The 17,718-nt window shown below is 37.3% G+C and overlaps 1 protein-coding gene across 4 annotated transcripts in view; it reads left to right on the top strand.

The window, feature by feature from the left end:
* The window catches only part of LIMA1 (LIM domain and actin binding 1), a 73,530-nt gene extending 55,812 nt beyond the window's left edge, over nt 1-17,718 (top strand). For all 4 annotated transcript variants that reach the window (XM_034412434.3, XM_034412432.3, XM_034412431.3 and 1 more), the window contains exons 7-11: nt 2,085-2,192; nt 5,834-5,882; nt 9,040-9,155; nt 13,117-13,250; nt 14,988-17,718. In XM_034412434.3, coding sequence (XP_034268325.2) covers nt 2,085-2,192; nt 5,834-5,882; nt 9,040-9,155; nt 13,117-13,250; nt 14,988-16,005 — 1,425 coding nt within the window. In that variant the 3' untranslated portion in view covers nt 16,006-17,718. The remainder of the gene's footprint in view (nt 1-2,084; nt 2,193-5,833; nt 5,883-9,039; nt 9,156-13,116; nt 13,251-14,987) is intronic.

The raw sequence follows: 17,718 nt of genomic DNA, 5'->3' as shown, positions 1-17,718 counted from the left end.
ATATTCTAACTGCAAATAAATTTTGTTGGGGGGTGGGGTGGGATTTTCTTCTGTTTACAAAGATCTACATTAATTTATCCAAGTGAGATCCTCTCAAGGCATGTTAGACTACAACTCCCAAGACAGCAGGCTTGGCCGCTGGGAATTGTGGTCTAAAATATCTCAAGAGTACCATATAGAAGGCAGTATATGCAGTATAATTTTCAGAGTTCCATAAATAAGAGAGTAGAGCAGAGGCCATCAGCCCAAACAACTCTATAGTATATCATCAGAGTTTATCTTATGTTCTTAAGCTTAGCAAACAGAGAATTTGGGAATGAACGAAGTGCATTTTCTCCCTAAGCCTTTGCAAAAGCCTAAAATGATTTTTAAAGGAAAATGTTTCTCTTCCCCAAATTCTGTGCAATTGACAAGGCAAGCAGGAAATAGCATGGAAGATATCTCTCCTCCTGCTATTTTGCATATTTAATAGTTGCGTGTATGTATTGCAGAGAGAGAAGTAGACATCTGCCTGCAAATAAAGCTTTGTTTTTTTTTTTTAAAAAAAGCTTTTCTTTTTTCAGTGCAAAAGTCATCACTCATGCCTACTACACAGGGAAAATCATAAACCATACTCATTGCAATTTCTTTTTCCCAAAATACAGCTAGCTTTCTAACAAAAGAAAAAAAAATATTTTAGTATTGGGAGGGGTACCAATTTGATATCCCTTGTTCTTGTTAACATAAGAAAAAAAACATTTTCTCTCAACCCTGTGAAGTTTTCATAATGATGTTTGACATTTTTGAACTTTTAAAATTCCATACAGTGAAGTATTTCCCACAGTAACAGCTTGGCACTATTACTTTCCCTGTAGCGATGCTTTGGCATTTAAGAAAGAATTTAATTTTAGTGAATTATGATTCTCCCAGTAATAATTTTTCCAATCGTTCTCACAGCTGCAATTCTCCTCGCTCATCTTCCTTTTAGCAGGAGCAAATGGGCACTTTTATCCAACAGCATGACTTCTGCCTTACTTGTATAATTAACGGTACTGATTACATAATGTAAATTAATTTAAGTTAGCACCAGTGTGAGATTGAAATGAATGTTATGCCCATTTTGCTGGGCAAAAAAATCCATCAGGGCTGTAATGGAATTATTTAAACTAGACAGAAACCAAATTTGTAGGAGAAGGTCTATTGCCACTAAGTTGAAACTAGTAACTGCCAAAGGAGGACTTTTTCCAGGGTTGTGCCTTACTGGTGAAATATTCTGTACAAGAAATGTTCTGTATTCCTTGAGTTAAGACTATAGTTGGGACCAGAATTTCTGTTGCCAAGCAAGGTGGTTAAGTGAGCTGTGCCTGATTTTATGATCTTGTTAAGCAAACCACCACAGTTATTAAATGAATAATGCAGTTATTAAACAAATCCGGTTTCCCCCATTGATATGGTGATGTTGCAACCATCATAAGTGGGAAGAACAATCATGATTGTCACTTTTTAAAGTGATGTTGAACATTCACTAACAAATGGTTGTAAGTGAGGACCACATATCAATGCTTCTGTTGAGAGATTCACTGGGAAATTCTTACTGGTTTTTCTAGAAACAGGTTTCTTTAGCTTTCAGACAAGTTTCTTTAGCATTATATATGTGGACCGGGTCCTACTGTAAGATTTTAAGGGAGGTGGTACCTCCCTTTGGTTTATTATTGATTGATTGATTGATTTTGCAGGTTTTAGTTGACTATAAAATGAATTTATCATTTCAGTTCTAGCCTTAAGAATGACTTTAGGAATATAATTGAATGGTAACATAATAATACAGTAATTAAATATAGGGTGTATATACTGTGTTGTTTTAACCATTTAGTCATGTCTAATGCTATAAAGTCACCAAGAGACTGAATGGTTAAAACGACAACATACTGTGTGGTAAAGATAATGGGTCTGTTACTTTAATATTATATTTCTTTCATCTTTTTTTGCCATATTCTTCTACACAGAAATCTAGTTGTAGGCATATTAAAAAATATACTCAACCCATATTCAATTAATCTAAAGACTAATATTTATTCAAACTCAAGTGTTTTGGGTTTTTTTAGAATGAGATTCAAACTAATGAAAATGAAGACAAAGACTACAATTATGAGCAGAAGGAGAATTTGCCACCATGTTCTGACAATTTGTTTCCCCAGCACCTTGAAGAAAAGGTAAGAGGACTGCCATGGTGCTAAAAATTAAAACAACCCAGATATGGAATTCCTGTGAATGTTTAAAATGGGATTGTATGTATTGATGAAAACTGGTGAATAAATGTTCTGGCTATAAGATTGTGGAAACATTTCAATCTAAAATTATACTGTGTATGATTACCAAAATGTATATATTTTATTTTGCCTTATTGGCATAAACCAGTGTTTCTCAATCTCAGAAATCTTTACAATGTGTGGACTTCAGTCCCCAGAATTCCCTAGCCAACATGCTGGCTAAGGAATTCTGGGATTTGAAGTCCATCTTAAAACAGCTGAGGTTGAAAAACACTGCCTTAGACTGAATAGAGCGGGCCTTTAATATGTATTATAGTATCCAAGATACATCTTAGTAGCTTTTTGTTTCCAAGCATAGATTAATGGAGTCATTGAACATGAAGTAATGTGTAGAGTAGCATGAAATGCCCATTAAAAAAATTCCTGTGCAGAACCCATACCCTTATTTCCTGAAAGCTATCAGCACATTTTTATTCCTTAGATAGAGCTTTTTCTCTGCATTCTCAGGTAAACTGATCTTAATCCTATCCTAGTAACCTCCTGGTTTGTTGGGAGTTGCTTCCCCAACAGAAGGTCAGCTCATTTTAAAGCAAGCACCATGGATTAAAGAAGTAATTTCCCTTATTTGTTCTTTTCCTACAGCTGAATGGATGCTTTCAGTAAAAGGCCTCTTCCTGCTGATTTGAAAGAGTGAATAACTTATGATTTTATAGGCTTTTTTTGTGGCTTTCCCTTCTGCCCCGGTTAAGCATTTGCTTGATACGCATGAGAATTTCATGCAGGAAATGTGGAAATAAGGGGGGGGAAAGTTTTTAAAGCTTTCCTAGGTATAGGAAGAATGTGCGCAAGAATATTTAATAAACCTACCAGCATGTTAATTGCATGCCAAAAGCACTGCTTCATATCACGTGAGGGCTTAAAACATGAGTGTCTTTCACTGAGAGTGCTGTTGAATGTGCTGTGAAATGCCTGGGATCATCTGTTTCTCCAAATCAGCCCCACAAGCACAGAATGTTAGCCCAGCTTACTTGGCTTCTTGTTAATTTGCACAGTTTAATTGCTCACAGTGGGGCTTTCACTGTAAATTAGAAGGAAGCTGCAGTTAAGCTTATTATGGTGTATTAATTCCTTAATTGAGCAGTCTTAAGGTGCATTTGATTTAACAGGGTGAATATTGGGGGCGGGGAGGCACCCTGTTACTCAGAATGTGGCACAACTTGATTTATGATTGCCCTGTACTCAAGCATGCATGTGTACATGTGTATACAAACATATACTCTGTGCATGTGTGTACATATTGGTCGGTCCTCTGAAATTCCAGATAGAACTCTCCTGTAGATAAAATGCTGAGTTCTACTTTTATTAAGCGAAGATAAGCTAGTGTTTCTTCCTGATGCGGTACAGTGTTCTCAAATGTGGAACGAATAAGATTGACATGCAAATTAAAAACTGTAATGCAAATAGCATGATGTTAAAAGATAGTGAATCAGGGTTGAGGAAAACAATGTGGGAGATTGCAGGTAGTCCTGGACTTAGTATTCTAATGGAACCTGCCCATTGTGGTCGTAAGTCATGATGGTTGTAAAGCAGGTCACCCACATGACCAACCCAATTATACAACCTTTTCATCATTATGCATCATGAGGCATTTTTGCGAAAACCCAGAAGTGTTTCAACAAAATATCACAGTCACATGACCACAGGACATTGCAAACAGCTGGGCTAGTTGATGGGCACCCAAAATAAGTCATGTGATGGGGGGGGATTTGGAACTTTGGAACAGAGTCTTTATGTACCTTTGGAGAGAGGGGTGTCTGTTGTAAATTCAAACAGTTGCTAGGTGACCAGTTGTAAGTCGAAGACTATCTGTATAAACTATACATATATGTGTGTGTGTGTGTGTGTGTGTATGTGTGTAGGTCTTTGGTTATCCGGGTTTTCTCCCGCGTAAAATTGGAAGTGTCTTGGCGACGTTTCGACGAAGTCTCATTCGTCATCTTCAGGCTGGTGTTTTCAGCTTCGTGCTTCTAGGAGCAATGTGTGATCGCAGCTGTGATTGCATACAAACACCCACGAAAACCTCAGAAAACAAATACACACGCACACACACACACACACACACACACACACACACTGTATAGAAACAAAGTGGAGAAACAAAGGTGTATAGAAAGATAGTATCATCCTAGATGCTTCTCTCAATTTCTGAAGACTGCATGTTCAAAGGCTAAATGACATGGTGGCGCAGTGGTTAGAAAGCAGTATTGCAGGCTAATTCAGCTCACTGCCAGTAATTCAATCCTGACCGGTTCAAGGTTGACTCAGCCTTCCCTGCTTTCAAGGTCAGTAAAATGATGACCCAGACTGCTAGGGGCAATATGCTGACTCTGTAAACCACTTAGAGAGTGCTATGAAGCAGGGGTCTCTAACCCCCGGGCTGTGGCCCAAAACTGGGCCACCACACGTTCAGAATTTGGCCACATGCGTGGCAGGCAAACACACATGGAGTTCCACTTGTGCAAGCAGCAGGCACGTGTGCTTGCTGCTTGAGCAAATGGAGCTGTGCACACCTGCCTCTCACACTTTACCATTCCCTCTCCCCTGCTGGGCCTCCCAAGACCAAAAGGTTGGGGAGTAATCTCTTTTGTCTGGCCTTTGAAGCTAAACAGAGTTGAACCTGGCTGGTGCTTGAAAAAGGAGATGATCTATTAATATTAAGGTTGAAAAAAAATTTCAGAAGGTTCCAGTGGCAAATCATTTCCATACTAAAATAATTAAACATGGATGCATCTGTAAAAATGAAGTTGAATTTTACTCAAAGAAAATAGTCTTATAGTATCTGTGTTGAATCTTGAAATGTTCATTAGTTACATAGAATCTGACTTAATCAAACAATTTGCAAGCACTGGAGCTGCAAAATCATGATAGTGGAAGCTATACACTTAAGCATATAAATTTGATAGACAGATGGATCTTGGAGCTGGAGGATTGGACTTGTTAGCTAAATGCAAATAATTACAAATAGAATCTAAAACTATGAAGCATTTGTTCCCAGTGTGATCCAAGCTCTCAAGGATATTATTTTTCTGTAGTACTAGTGCCAAAGTTTGGGGGGGGGGGGGGGGATGGTGAAAATTTTGAGACTTACCAAATGTAAGAGTCTTTGGCTTTGTCATCCAAATCTTACACGATTTTGAGTTGTGATTTGGTGATTTTATGCAGAAAAATTTAAATGTTACCTTAAAATACAAATTAAAACATTACTTAAAGTTTGGATTCTGTGGACACTATCTGGGAGTGTTCTATTTTTCACATTGCCAATTGCTAGCTTGTAGTCCTCAGAAACCTCCAGACATGGTATAATGGTTTATGTAATCCACAATAGTAGGGACTGCTGGTTTGTGGCAATTTAAGATTTGATGTGGCAGTAATGCTGTGTTTTTGCATTTAATCACAATCTGCTTTGTGCTTTTCCCAACAACTTTGCCTGCTTTGCTGCTTTTATGCTTATCACATGAGATAAATTCTACTTCTCTGGGTAACTCCATAAGGAAAGATGGTTCATATGCATATCTCTCCTACAGGTTTCAGTAAGAGATGGTTTGAATTCCAGTCTCGGTGAAGATGGCACTGGTGAGTTCTTAATCTCTCTTTTTATCCCCAAACCTACAAAATAAGGAATTAACAGATGTCTCCTGTCTGCTAGGCTTTTTATAATAGTTTTATTAAAGTTTACAAGTACAAAGATACAAAAACAAATGCAAAGTAAGAATAATATAAAAAGATGAAATGTGGAAAAAAGGAAAGGAAAACAGAAATGAGAAAAGATGTATAAGAGATGACTCCCCCTTCCTCTAGGCAAATATAAGCAATTTGACTAAATTGTTGCCTTCTCTAGTACTTAAATAAAAATTCTTCTTCCCATATCTTATCCCTTATCAATAATCACATTACATAAATTACACATCCTGATCAGTAAAAGTCTGTTAACAATCACTAGAAATATTAACATATTCATTCCTAATCTTAATAAAAAAAAATTGCAATCCAAACTTTGTCATTTTCTGTAAAGGATAAAGCAGAAGAAATTTCTTCCCATTTAGAAATAGATCTTTAAAGCTTCATCATACAATTCCATTAACAGCTACCCAAAAATCCCATTAACAGCTACCAGAAAACCATAACATATTTTTTTAACCATTATCAAACATATACACTTTATATATCTTATTTCCGCTTTTAAAAAGCTTGATCTTTAGTTCCCATCAATTTATTTATTTATTTATTTATTTATTTATTTATTGGTTTGATTTATATGCCGCCCTTCTCCGGAGACTCAGGGCGGCTTACAATGCGTTAAGCAATAACCTTCATACTTTTGTATATACCTGCTTAGTAGGGCTTTTGGGGCCCCCTAAGCGGTGTTCTTTTTTTATACAAAGTCATCTTATTGCCCCCACAATCCAGGTCCTCATTTTACCTACCTCGAAAGGATGGAAGGCTGAGTCAACCTTGAGCCTGGTGTGATTTGAACTTGCAGTAATTGCAGGCAGCTGGTGCTACTTAAGAGCACTTTAGTCTGCTGTGCCACCAAGGCAATTAGTGTCCCACAAGTTGATTTCTTATCAATTTCTCTTCCTCCGGGAACACCTTAAGCAGTTCCTTTTTGTCTCTTCTCTAAGAAAATTTTCCTGGTTCCACATATGTTGCTTTTGTAAATCCAAAGTAAGAAGGCTTTTGAAGACACTCTTCTGATTATACCTGTATGTCTTTTTAACAATCAGAACATCAACTGGTTTCATTGGTAAATTCATCTTGACATCTTTTTGCACATCACTCTCATCTCTGGCATTTTTAAATAGATCCACACGGGTGATCTTTATTTTCTTCTTAGTCTTGAGAAGAATTCTGATGAGCTGATCCCTTCATCAGCTCCTATTTTGACCATATTCATAGGTTCCACAAAAAGCATCAATGGTCAGTTTGCAATGCTACCCCGAAGGTCCTCCTGTCTGTTAGCTTTTACCAATTATTTAGTTCAGAAAAATACCTGTTTTGCCTTCTGAAACCTAATTCTGGAAACACTGCCAGTCTTCTATATAATCAGAAGCAAAACTGCCTAAATCATCCCACAGCTGATTGTTCTGTACTTTGAACCCTTTAAGAATTTTGCATGTGCTTAAAACAGATTAGACTGTGTTCTCCTTGCTTGCATAACGGTTGATCATTTCTGACTTTCAAAAATAGAACTAAATGGATTTTGCCATAGAGGTAGTCCTTAACTTTCATTTAATATTTGTTCAAAGTTATAGTGGTGCTGAAAAAAGTAACTTATGACCGGTCTTCACACTTAATAACTCACACAAGATCAAAATTGGCAACCAGTACTTATTAATGAAAGTTGCAGCATCCCAGGATCACATGGTCATTTTTTAAAAAAACTTCCCAGGGGGCTTCTGACAAGTAAAGCCAACAGGGGAAGCCAGATTTGTTTAACAACTGGTGGCAAAAAAATTATGAAATTGGGCATAACGCACTTAATGCCCGCATTACTTAGCAATGGACGTTCCGATCCCAATTGTGGTTGTAATTTGAGGGCTTGCCTATAAAAACAGGGATAAGAGACTACTATAAGTGCAAAAAAACAAACAAAAATATTGGTACAACTCTATGCTAATGAAACCTCTGAATTATTGCAGAATAATAGATTTGGAATATAAATCTGCTTGGCCCCATTGTTTATCAGATAGTGTGATCTCATGTAGGTTAGTGTGTATTAGAAATAATGTACTTTTTGTGTTGTCTCCTGAAGGGAATGTGAATGGATGTGCAGATAAGAAGTTAGAAATAGCTTGTTTGGTGGAATTATCGAGGCAAAAATCAAGGTTTATCATAAGAGATCCTGGGCTAACTTTCTTTAGTGTCACTCAGTAGTGGGTTCCACTTACCTTCACTACCGGTTCGGAACCGGGAGCATGGGTGGGGCGCTTCTGCGCATGCACAGAACGAAAGGCAAAACTCACTTAACAAATGTCTCACTTAGTTTAAGTTTGAATCATACCTCTATGTTTTTTGTTTTTGTTTTGTTGTTTTCAATTTCCTCTCCTCAGAAAAATACTTAGCAGTTTATTTTATGTGGTAGGAAAATATTGTTGGGTCAAACCGATAACTCACCAGTCATTTAAAACCTATGCTCTGATTTACTTAATTAGCTTCATTTATGGACAAAACATTTATGCACCTTGCAGCTTGTGAAAAACAATGTTTTTGTGCACTGCATTTAATAAGTTAACTTTTTAGTACTAGGATTTGTCTGTGGACACTTCAACATAGATAGGCTCTTAGCACCACTGCAAAACCAGACCATCAACTAGGTTCAGCTGTCACATTGACTAATTTCTAACTCAGCTACAGTATATCCAGTATCACATAGAAACGTTATTTATTTTTGCTTTGCAAAAGTTATGGGTAGTCATTTTTCCTCTTGCCGGAAATTCTTGCCTCACTGGATCCTAAGTGTCATATAACATTCTGTTCATAAGTCCTTGAAATGGAATGTGGCCTAACAGCTTCAAAAGTCTCCTTTCACAGCAAGCATTCAGGGTTTTCTTTCTTTCTTTTTTCTTTTTCATTCAGGGTGGGGGGCCATATGATCAGACAGGTGCTCATCGCTCTTCAACTGCAGCAGTGTTGATTGCTTGGCGGATTTGGTGGAACTGGGACTGTGTGGCAGAGCCTTGTATTCATGAGTTTTGAGGAAAAGAACCTAATATGACTCCTTTTGTTTTAGCTGGGTGTAACTTCCAGAAAGAGATTGAAATTGCAAGACCTGTCTATGCCAAACAGCAAAGTCCTAATTCTAGAGCGTCTTCTCAGTCTGACAGCTCTCCTCCCAAAGCAGTGAAGGTACAATGGATATTTTTTTTCATTCATGGGCAATGTAGGAAAAAAAATCAAAAATGTAAATTAGTTGGTGAGAATTGTACATCATGCTGCTTTTTTACTTCCAAATGTTATTAAGTTATCTTTTTCCACATTTTAGGTCATGAAAGAATACTACATTATAGTTCTGTGAAATTGCAAAATATATTTGCTTATTCCTTTGTTAGATTTATGTCTTGCCTTTTTCCATTAACCCAGTTTTTCCTCTAACAATTCTGGGAGACAGAGTGAGTTGAGAAAAAGTGACCAAGTGGGTGTCTCTTAACACTACTCCAGCACCTTAACTGTGATTTTACATTGACTCTCACGACATCTCAACAAAAGCTATTTTGAAAAATTGTATCTTTGGTACAATGGTTTCTGTATAACATGATTTAATTTATATTCAACATACAGAATGCATTCAAAAATAAGCAACACAAATACGTTGATATACAAATGAACAATGACATGGCTACATGTACATACATGTATACATAAATGAAAAAAGAAAACATACATAGGCCTAAAAAGGTCTAATTATTTAGAAACGTATTTTAGGACTGGCTTATCGGTATAATTCTGCTTTGGAGTCCCTAAGCTTGTTATGTTTCTGTATTTAACATACCTGCATGAATATATGTTTTCTAAAAATACAAAGTGCTTCAAACTTTCTTTAGCCATGAGGAAGTCCAGTTGCTGACATATCATAACGTTTTCTGTGACTATTGGTGATATTTGTGAAATAATGAAGACAATGTCAATCTATATTTCCCTCTACCTTTTAATTACAATAGACTAAATTCTATTTTCAACTGCGTCTGTTAAAGGGATAGAAAGAAGGTACATGGTATGGTTTTTGAGTCATAGAAATGTTTATGGAAACCAGAACATTTGACACTTGATTTCTGTTTACCACTAATTTGGGGGAAGGGGTATGTCAGCTTTTTGACTGAAATAGGAAACTGTGCAGTATTGCTGATGATTTCATTAATATGTCCATGTAATTTTTCCTGAACAGTTCTGTGTGAAATATGTTATACTGTCGTATATATGCTGTTACCGTTTGTTTTGAAATTTTTTGCCTGTTCATAAAGGAATTTCTTAGCGCCTGAGCCTACTTTAATAGCTTTATAATAAAATATTTTTCACTGGAGGAACTACTTAGTATACTTTCCAACAAGTCCATATACGTTTATAAATAGTCATTTGTCTTTTTCAGCTTCTGTTTCCTGCTCCTGGTTTCTAATCTCTATTCCTGTCTTCTGCTTCCTTTTTAACGTGAGCTCATCTCTCAGCTTTCCTGCGTCCTCTCCTCTTTTTATTAACTGGACTTCATGGTTCTACTGTAGTTGCTCTTCATAACATGCTTGAAAAGGAATATACTTCTGCACACCCCCAAAAGTTTCTCCCATGTAAGTTGGAAAGGGGAATACACATTGCTGCAACTGATGTCATTTATTGCAAAGTGTGCCTGTTCCCAGAGCAAGCTGGAAAAGGTGGAGTTTTAATATTCAGATTTATTTCCTGGATTCTTTAGAAGGATCTGTAGACTGCACTATTAGGGGAATTCCATGCCACTATAGCTTCCCTAATCATTATAATAAAAACGTTTCATTGTGTGCAACATTTCTTTCTTTCCAGAAAAGTTTTTCTATAGAACACAAAACCAGCTTTATGCTTTTTTTGCCACCCATTTCCAAAAGCTGTGGGTAGCTAATCCATATATAAAGCAACACCGGGCATTTAAACCTACTGAAATCTTGATAGGCTTTAGGTACAATATTATTAATTATCAACATTGCTTGAATGGTCTATCTAGCAGCACATCTCTTTCCGCCCAGCTGTGTCCTATCTCTTTGTTTAATTTGTGCCGCCCAGTCTGTTTTCACTTTTATTTAAATGGCACATTCTTATAGCAATTATAAGGTACAGGAAGAGTTTTCATACATTAGAATACATTCATCATTTCTGCCTGTTGAAGCACTAATTCCAGAAATTATGAAATTATTTCAGTTAGATAGCTTACTATAAGAATCAATTGTTTGACAGTTGATTTTGAAGGCAGCAGAGCATGTGATAAAAAGTTCACCTAATTGCTCAGGTAAATTCACTGAAGTTACAATCAGTCATAAAAAGGAAGCAGAGCTTTGATCGCACTACAGGTAGTCATCAATTTATGACTATTCATTTAACGACAGTTTGAAGTTATGGTGGTGCTGAAAAAGTCACTTACAACCCATTCTTGCACTTATGACTGTTACCCTTTTTGGTGGTCACAGTTAAAATTCTAGCACTTGGCAACCAACATTTACAACAGTTGCAGTATCCTGGGGTCATGTGGTCATCATTTGCAAGCTTCCCAGCCATCTTCTGACAGAGTAAATGGGAGAAGCTGGTTTGCTTAACAATTGCATGATTCATGTAACCATCACAGTGATTTATTTAACAATCGTGACCAAAAAAATGCCATAAAATTGCATGACTTACTTAACAACTGCCTTGCTTAGTAATGAAAGTTTTGATCCCAATTGTGGTTGTAAGTCGGAGACTACCTGTGTTATGGCTGCCATAGTGACTTTTTGACCGTAGCCTGTAGATACCCTTGAGCTTCCCTAACTCCTTGCGCTTCTTCAACTTTGTGTATGCTTTCTCATGCATTTTCTGCTTGGGTGAAGGCAGAGCTCCCAGGCTTGAGCACTGGAAAAGAGAGAAGAGGAACAATCCTACATGCGTCAACCATAAGCCAGCTCCGAGTGGTGCTGACTGACTAGTTCTAGCATGCTTTAGCAGAGCTGTTCTGGACATTAATTTGCCACCTTTAAAAAAAAAAAAAAGAATTGTGAGTGGCATTTTAAACCGAGAGTAGCCTTTTTCTTTTTTTTTTGGGAAAAGTTTTTCAGTTTTATTTCTTATATACATAATATAAAATATAAATTTTCTTATACATAATTAATCATGCACATACATGTTTTCCTTAAAGAAAGCGTTTAAACAAGGTATTTTAATTACATTCGGAGTTGCTCTTCTACCCTTTCTTCCCTCATTTCGCAACAAACCACCTTCTTCTTCTCCTCTTTCTCTTCCCTCCCTCCCTCCTCTCCTCTCCTACTTTCTCCTTCCTCCTCTCCTACCTCATTCTACTTCCCTTTCCTTTCCCCCACTCCTCTCTTCTTTTCCCCCTTCTCATCTTCTCTCCTACTCCTGTCCCCTACCCTCCCTTCCTCTCCATTTCCCTTTCTTCCATTCCTCTCCCTCCCTCTCCGAGAGTAGCCTTGATAATGCTCAGGATGATAGTGTTTTTTGTAGTGAAACTAATCACTACTAACATTTTTAAGTATTTGGTTAGAGCCTTTAAATCTGTCTTCATTGTTTTAGACCAGGGGTGTCAAACTGGCAGTCCGCGGGCCAGATGTGTCACACGTAGGCTACATCCACCCCAGCTCCGCGAAGGGAAAAAACGTGAAACATTACGTGACGGCAACGTGACACAACGAGTTTGACACCCGTGTTTTAGACTCTTGAGTGCCTTTGCTGCTTTTGCTCTTGGTCTCCCTCTTCAATTACCTCTCTTTTGAATCTGTTGTCCCTCTAGAGATGCTGAAGAAGATGATACAATTGTAACATTAAATTGACAGAAATTTAGAATTTTGTCCATTCCATCTGGTTGTTCGATAAATTCTGGAGCCCGTTAGAAATATAAACAAAAGATAGCCTGCTAAATTATTTTGGGATTTTGCAAACGTTTTCAAAAATGCTAACCCTTCTAATGTGATGAGATCTAGGACTAGGTACACATAGGAGAGAATGTTCTTTTTAAATTACATAATTTAATCTGTATTAACTTTAGAGGAAGGTTCTGTAGAGGCTAACTTCAGGACTCTTGAATGAAAAATATCAAAAGATTGTTCATATTTACACCGTTCATCCACTTTTCTTTCAACAGAAATTTCAGGTGCCAGCAAAGGAAATATGTATTGCTTGCAAGAAGACTGTATATCCAATGGAGCGTCTCTTTGCCAACCAGCAAGTCTATCACATTAGCTGTTTCCGCTGTTCTTACTGCAGTAGCAAACTCACGTAAGCCTCAAACAAAATAAATGTAGTTTACTATATACATTTAATGTTCTAATGTGCTTTAAGGTAGATAAATGATTTTAGTATAGTAGAGCTATACCAAAATGTGAACTGAGTATAGTCTTTGGATGGTCACAAGAAGTTCAAGAGCTATATTAATTTGGGGGCAGTTATACATGCTCACAATGAAGTAGTCATAGATAATAAAGCTTACTGTGCAGTTTCTAACTGAGGTAGCAAAAAGAAAATTAAAATCCATATGATCTAAATTTTAAAAAAAGTAACAGCATTAGAGATAGAGAAGGCTATTAATCTGGATTTTTTTTTCCAAAAATAAGATCAGATAACTATCATGACTAATGGGGATTTGCTGGGATTACCATTGCTAAGCAACATAGTCTCATGATGTTGCAACCGTATTCCTTAACAATGAAAATTCTGGTCTCAATTACCATCATTAAGCAAGGTCTACCTATATTTCAGATCCATTTGTTAAGATATTTAAAATGTAATAGCTGGAGCAGGGAAGGATTGGACAATGAGTAAGAACACACAGCTAATTGGTTAAAGAGAGTTGACCACTGCATGAGGGAATCAGAGTTGTAATTGGTTGCTGTAAGAGTAAAGGGGGAGATTCCTTGTTTCCCGCCTTTTTCTTCTATATCAGGGGTGTCAAACTCAATTTCATTGAGGGCCACATCAGGGTTGTGTTTGACCTTGGGGGGCTGTGGTGGGCATTGCCAGGGTGGGCACGGTCAGCTTGACGTCCCTTGTGTTGGGAGCACCTATGGTGGCCAGCATCCTCTGCCAGCAAAAATAGGCTCCTGAGTTCAGTTTTCAGCTGCGATGGCCTCCTGCAACCCTCTGCCAGTGAAAATGGAGCTTGGGAATGCCGCCCATGGCCCTCGCAAGCTCCATTTTCAGCTGCAATGGCCTCCTGCAACTCTCTGCCAGCAAAAACTGAGCTCAGGAGGGTCATACACAGCTCTGTTTTTGCTGGCAGAGGCACCACGGGCCAGTCCTTTGCTGTTTCCAGGGCAGCCCCGCGGGCCAGATCTAAGCACCCCGTGGGTCAGATCTGGCCCCTGGGCCTTGAGTTTGACACCCCTGCTCTATATGATATGTGTGCTGTCTGTGTTTTATCTCATGATGTTCCTGCTGTGTTGATTTACCTAATGATGCTCCCGTTTGCCTATCTTATATACTGTAAATATATTTATTTATATAAAACTGGTTCATGTCAGCGTCTCTGACTCCATTTGGACACTGGCTACGCAATCCCATGACAATTTTCTAGTCAAAATCCACATGTCCTGTTAAGCTTTAAAAATAATAAGTGGTTTGTCCTGAAATGGTTGTACAGTGTTCATTATGATAATTTCCATCTGCAGATTGGGTTCTGCAGTTTTCTCTTTATATATGGCCCTTTGTAAGACAACAGCAGGTGTTGCTTTTAATAACCATGATTTCTTTTAAACTATGACTATCTTTTGTATCTGAGAAATTTTTCCCTTTTAAAGTTGCTGTATAAGGAAAGTGATTCTAAACAGAACAACTAGTGTAATTAGATTGGTATAATATTTAACAGTAGATGCATGCAACTGCCCAATCTCATATGTTAGCTTAGGTTATTTTATGTAGTCAGTGATAAAATAGCTGGCTTTTTTTTTAAAGGCATGGTAAGCTTCTTCAATTGTGTGAGTTACTAATGGGCATTTTTATTGTGTCTTCCTTATACAGACTTGGAACATATGCCTCTCTTCAAGGACATGTTTACTGCAAGCCTCACTTTAACCAGCTGTTCAAGTCTAAAGGTAATTATGATGAAGGTTTTGGACATAAGCCTCACAAAGAACTATGGACAAGCAAAACTGAGACTGATGACTGTATTGGAAATGCCGTGGAAGCCCCTCATAGTCCAGGAGTAGAAGATGCCCCAATTGCAAAAGTTGGGGTTTTAGCTGCCAGCATGGAAGCAAAAGCTGCTGGAATGTCTGAGAAGGAAGAAAAAACTACAGAAACAAAAAAGTTGAAGATTTCCTGGCCACCTCCTCCTGAACAAGGCAGTCAAGGGAGTGTCTTGGAAGAAGGCATTAAAGTATTCAAACCAAAGTGGCCCCCAGAGGATGAGGTTCAGAAACCAGATCCGCAGGAAGAAGTAGACCAAGATCTTAAGAAGCTACGCAGAACATCATCATTAAAAGAAAGATGTCGACCATTTACGGTAGCTGCCTCATTTAGAACAGTATCTGTGAGGAACTATCGAATGGAAAACTCATCTCCTCCCAAGCATGAAACAAGTACAGCACGGCAAAGTGACGAGCTTGTGAAGGAAATGGCAGTCAAGAACAAACCGAAGGAAGAAAACAGTACAATTGAGTATGTCGGTACCCCAAATACTGCCGAGAAGGATAGAGAACTAGATCAGGAAAAGGAAGAAGCACAAAATGGAGCGTTCCTATTTAAGAAAGGGCAGAATAATGCTGAGCCTGAGGAGGAGGAAGAGGAAGAGGAAGAAGAAGAAGAAGAAGAAGAAGAAGGTGCAGGACAACCAGCATTTCTTGAGAAAGAACCAATGATTTGTATCTCTCCAGAATATTCATCCTTGATTCTCTCAAGTGAAAAAGAATTCTCCACTAGTCCAAATTATAGATCCAAAGATACAGGGCTTTTTGAAGGAGAAGACCAAGATGGTTTAAGTGTGGAAGAACAGATCAAGAGGAACAGATACTATGATGAAGATAATGATGAAGAATAGATTTTATTCTCTTTTTTTTTTTCTTTAAATAGAGGACTTACTGAAAAGTGCAGGGCCTTAAATTGGAGTGTAATGTTTTGTTATTCCTAAAGCAGGCGTCTTTACGAAAGTGACTTTGTGTTGCAAATTAGTGTGAAAAATCACATAACTCTTCAGATTTGTTTTATAGGAATATATTTTGGAACATGCAAGAATGTTACCAATTTTGTGATAAAGTTTAAATGCTTAAAATTGTGGAGATAGCTGCTGCCTCAGTTGAGCAAAAATGTGTTTCACATTCCATTTTGTAACTTAGTCACTTAAAAGGCATTGTATTCTCTTCTGCTTACCACAGTTTCAGCCATTTCACAGTTAAGCGAAAAAGATAGGGCTTTGATATACTTAATTATGACATTATCACTACTAACAATACTACTGCAGAGCTTCCAGATCAGTTTCCAAGAGATGGGGACTACTTTAAAAGAGACTGCACTTTAATGTATATATAAAAACAGAGTAATACTTTTTTAAAATGGTGGTAACACTGTTTTCAAGAGAGGTATTGTTCAGTACCTACAGTATGATATGCAGTCTGCAATTTTATAAAAGGGAAAGCTGACTTTGCTTGATCAGGATTAGGAGAGAATCTGTCCATTTTATCTTTTATTTTATTTTATTTTGTCCATACAACTCTAGTTGTAAATTGGCATCCAGGTTCCTATGAATCAATTGGCTTTCTCCAAGCTGGTTTTAGGAGCATCTTTGTTCCCAAGAATCAGCTTAAGGATGGCATAGTTTCTGTCTTTCAGATATTATACACTGCTCAAAAAAATAAAGGGAACACAAGCAGAAGACATCCGAGATCTGAATGAATGAAATAGCCTTATTAAATACTTTGTTCTTTACATACAGTAGTTCATACACTGCTCAAACAATTAAAGGGAACGCAAAACTACTGTATGTAACGAACAAAGTATTTAATAAGGCTATTTCATTCATTCAGATCTTGGATGCCTTCTGCTTGTGTTCCCTTTATTTTTTTGAGCAGTATAATTTACCTTCTATACTTGTTGTCCTGAATAACATTTTCCTCTTGAAAACTTGATTCTCTCTTTTGGCAAGCAATCAGAGTTCTCTATGAACCAAACTGCCAGATTTGACTCAGTGTGAAAAAAAAGTTGCAAGAAAAAGAACCTATATAGTGGTAAACTTTTTTTTTTTTTTTTTTTTTGAGACTGATAGCCTTATGCGTTTAGAGCTTTTCAGCTTGGCTGCATGTGTTATATAAAACATAGTGTTTTGAATTGGTTAAATGCTTTGTTGCAATAATTTTAATAGTGTTATGCAGTGCTTTGGATTCAATTCCAAAATGGAACTTGAAAGTCTGTGGAGCATAAAACATAGTACCTTTGGGCAGCTTTTTAAAGCATCCTTGTCTTTTTCCAGATCAGATGGCAACCGCAGAGGGCTTATGAGCAATCCTGGGAAAAGATGTGGCTACTTTAAAAAGTTGCAGACCAATGCTTAGTTTACACATTTCGGTGTTCTGAAGCACCTTTTGGGAACTGGCTCTGATGCATTGTATAAACCCTTATTTTTAATCTGTATTATTTGTTTACTTAAATTCTACCTATAATCTTATAATTGTGAAATATCTTACTTTTCTTACCATTATTATATAGTTTGAAACATTTTTACTTAAATAAATGCTCTGTCATTTTTTTTTGTGGAAAA

The sequence above is a fragment of the Pantherophis guttatus genome, chromosome 2 (genome assembly GCF_059756535.1).
Source record: "Pantherophis guttatus breed Tessera chromosome 2, ASM5975653v1, whole genome shotgun sequence".
Taxonomy (NCBI): domain Eukaryota; kingdom Metazoa; phylum Chordata; class Lepidosauria; order Squamata; family Colubridae; genus Pantherophis; species Pantherophis guttatus.
The sequence above is the reverse complement of the archived record's forward strand: the minus strand, read 5'-3'. Positions and strand labels throughout refer to the sequence as shown.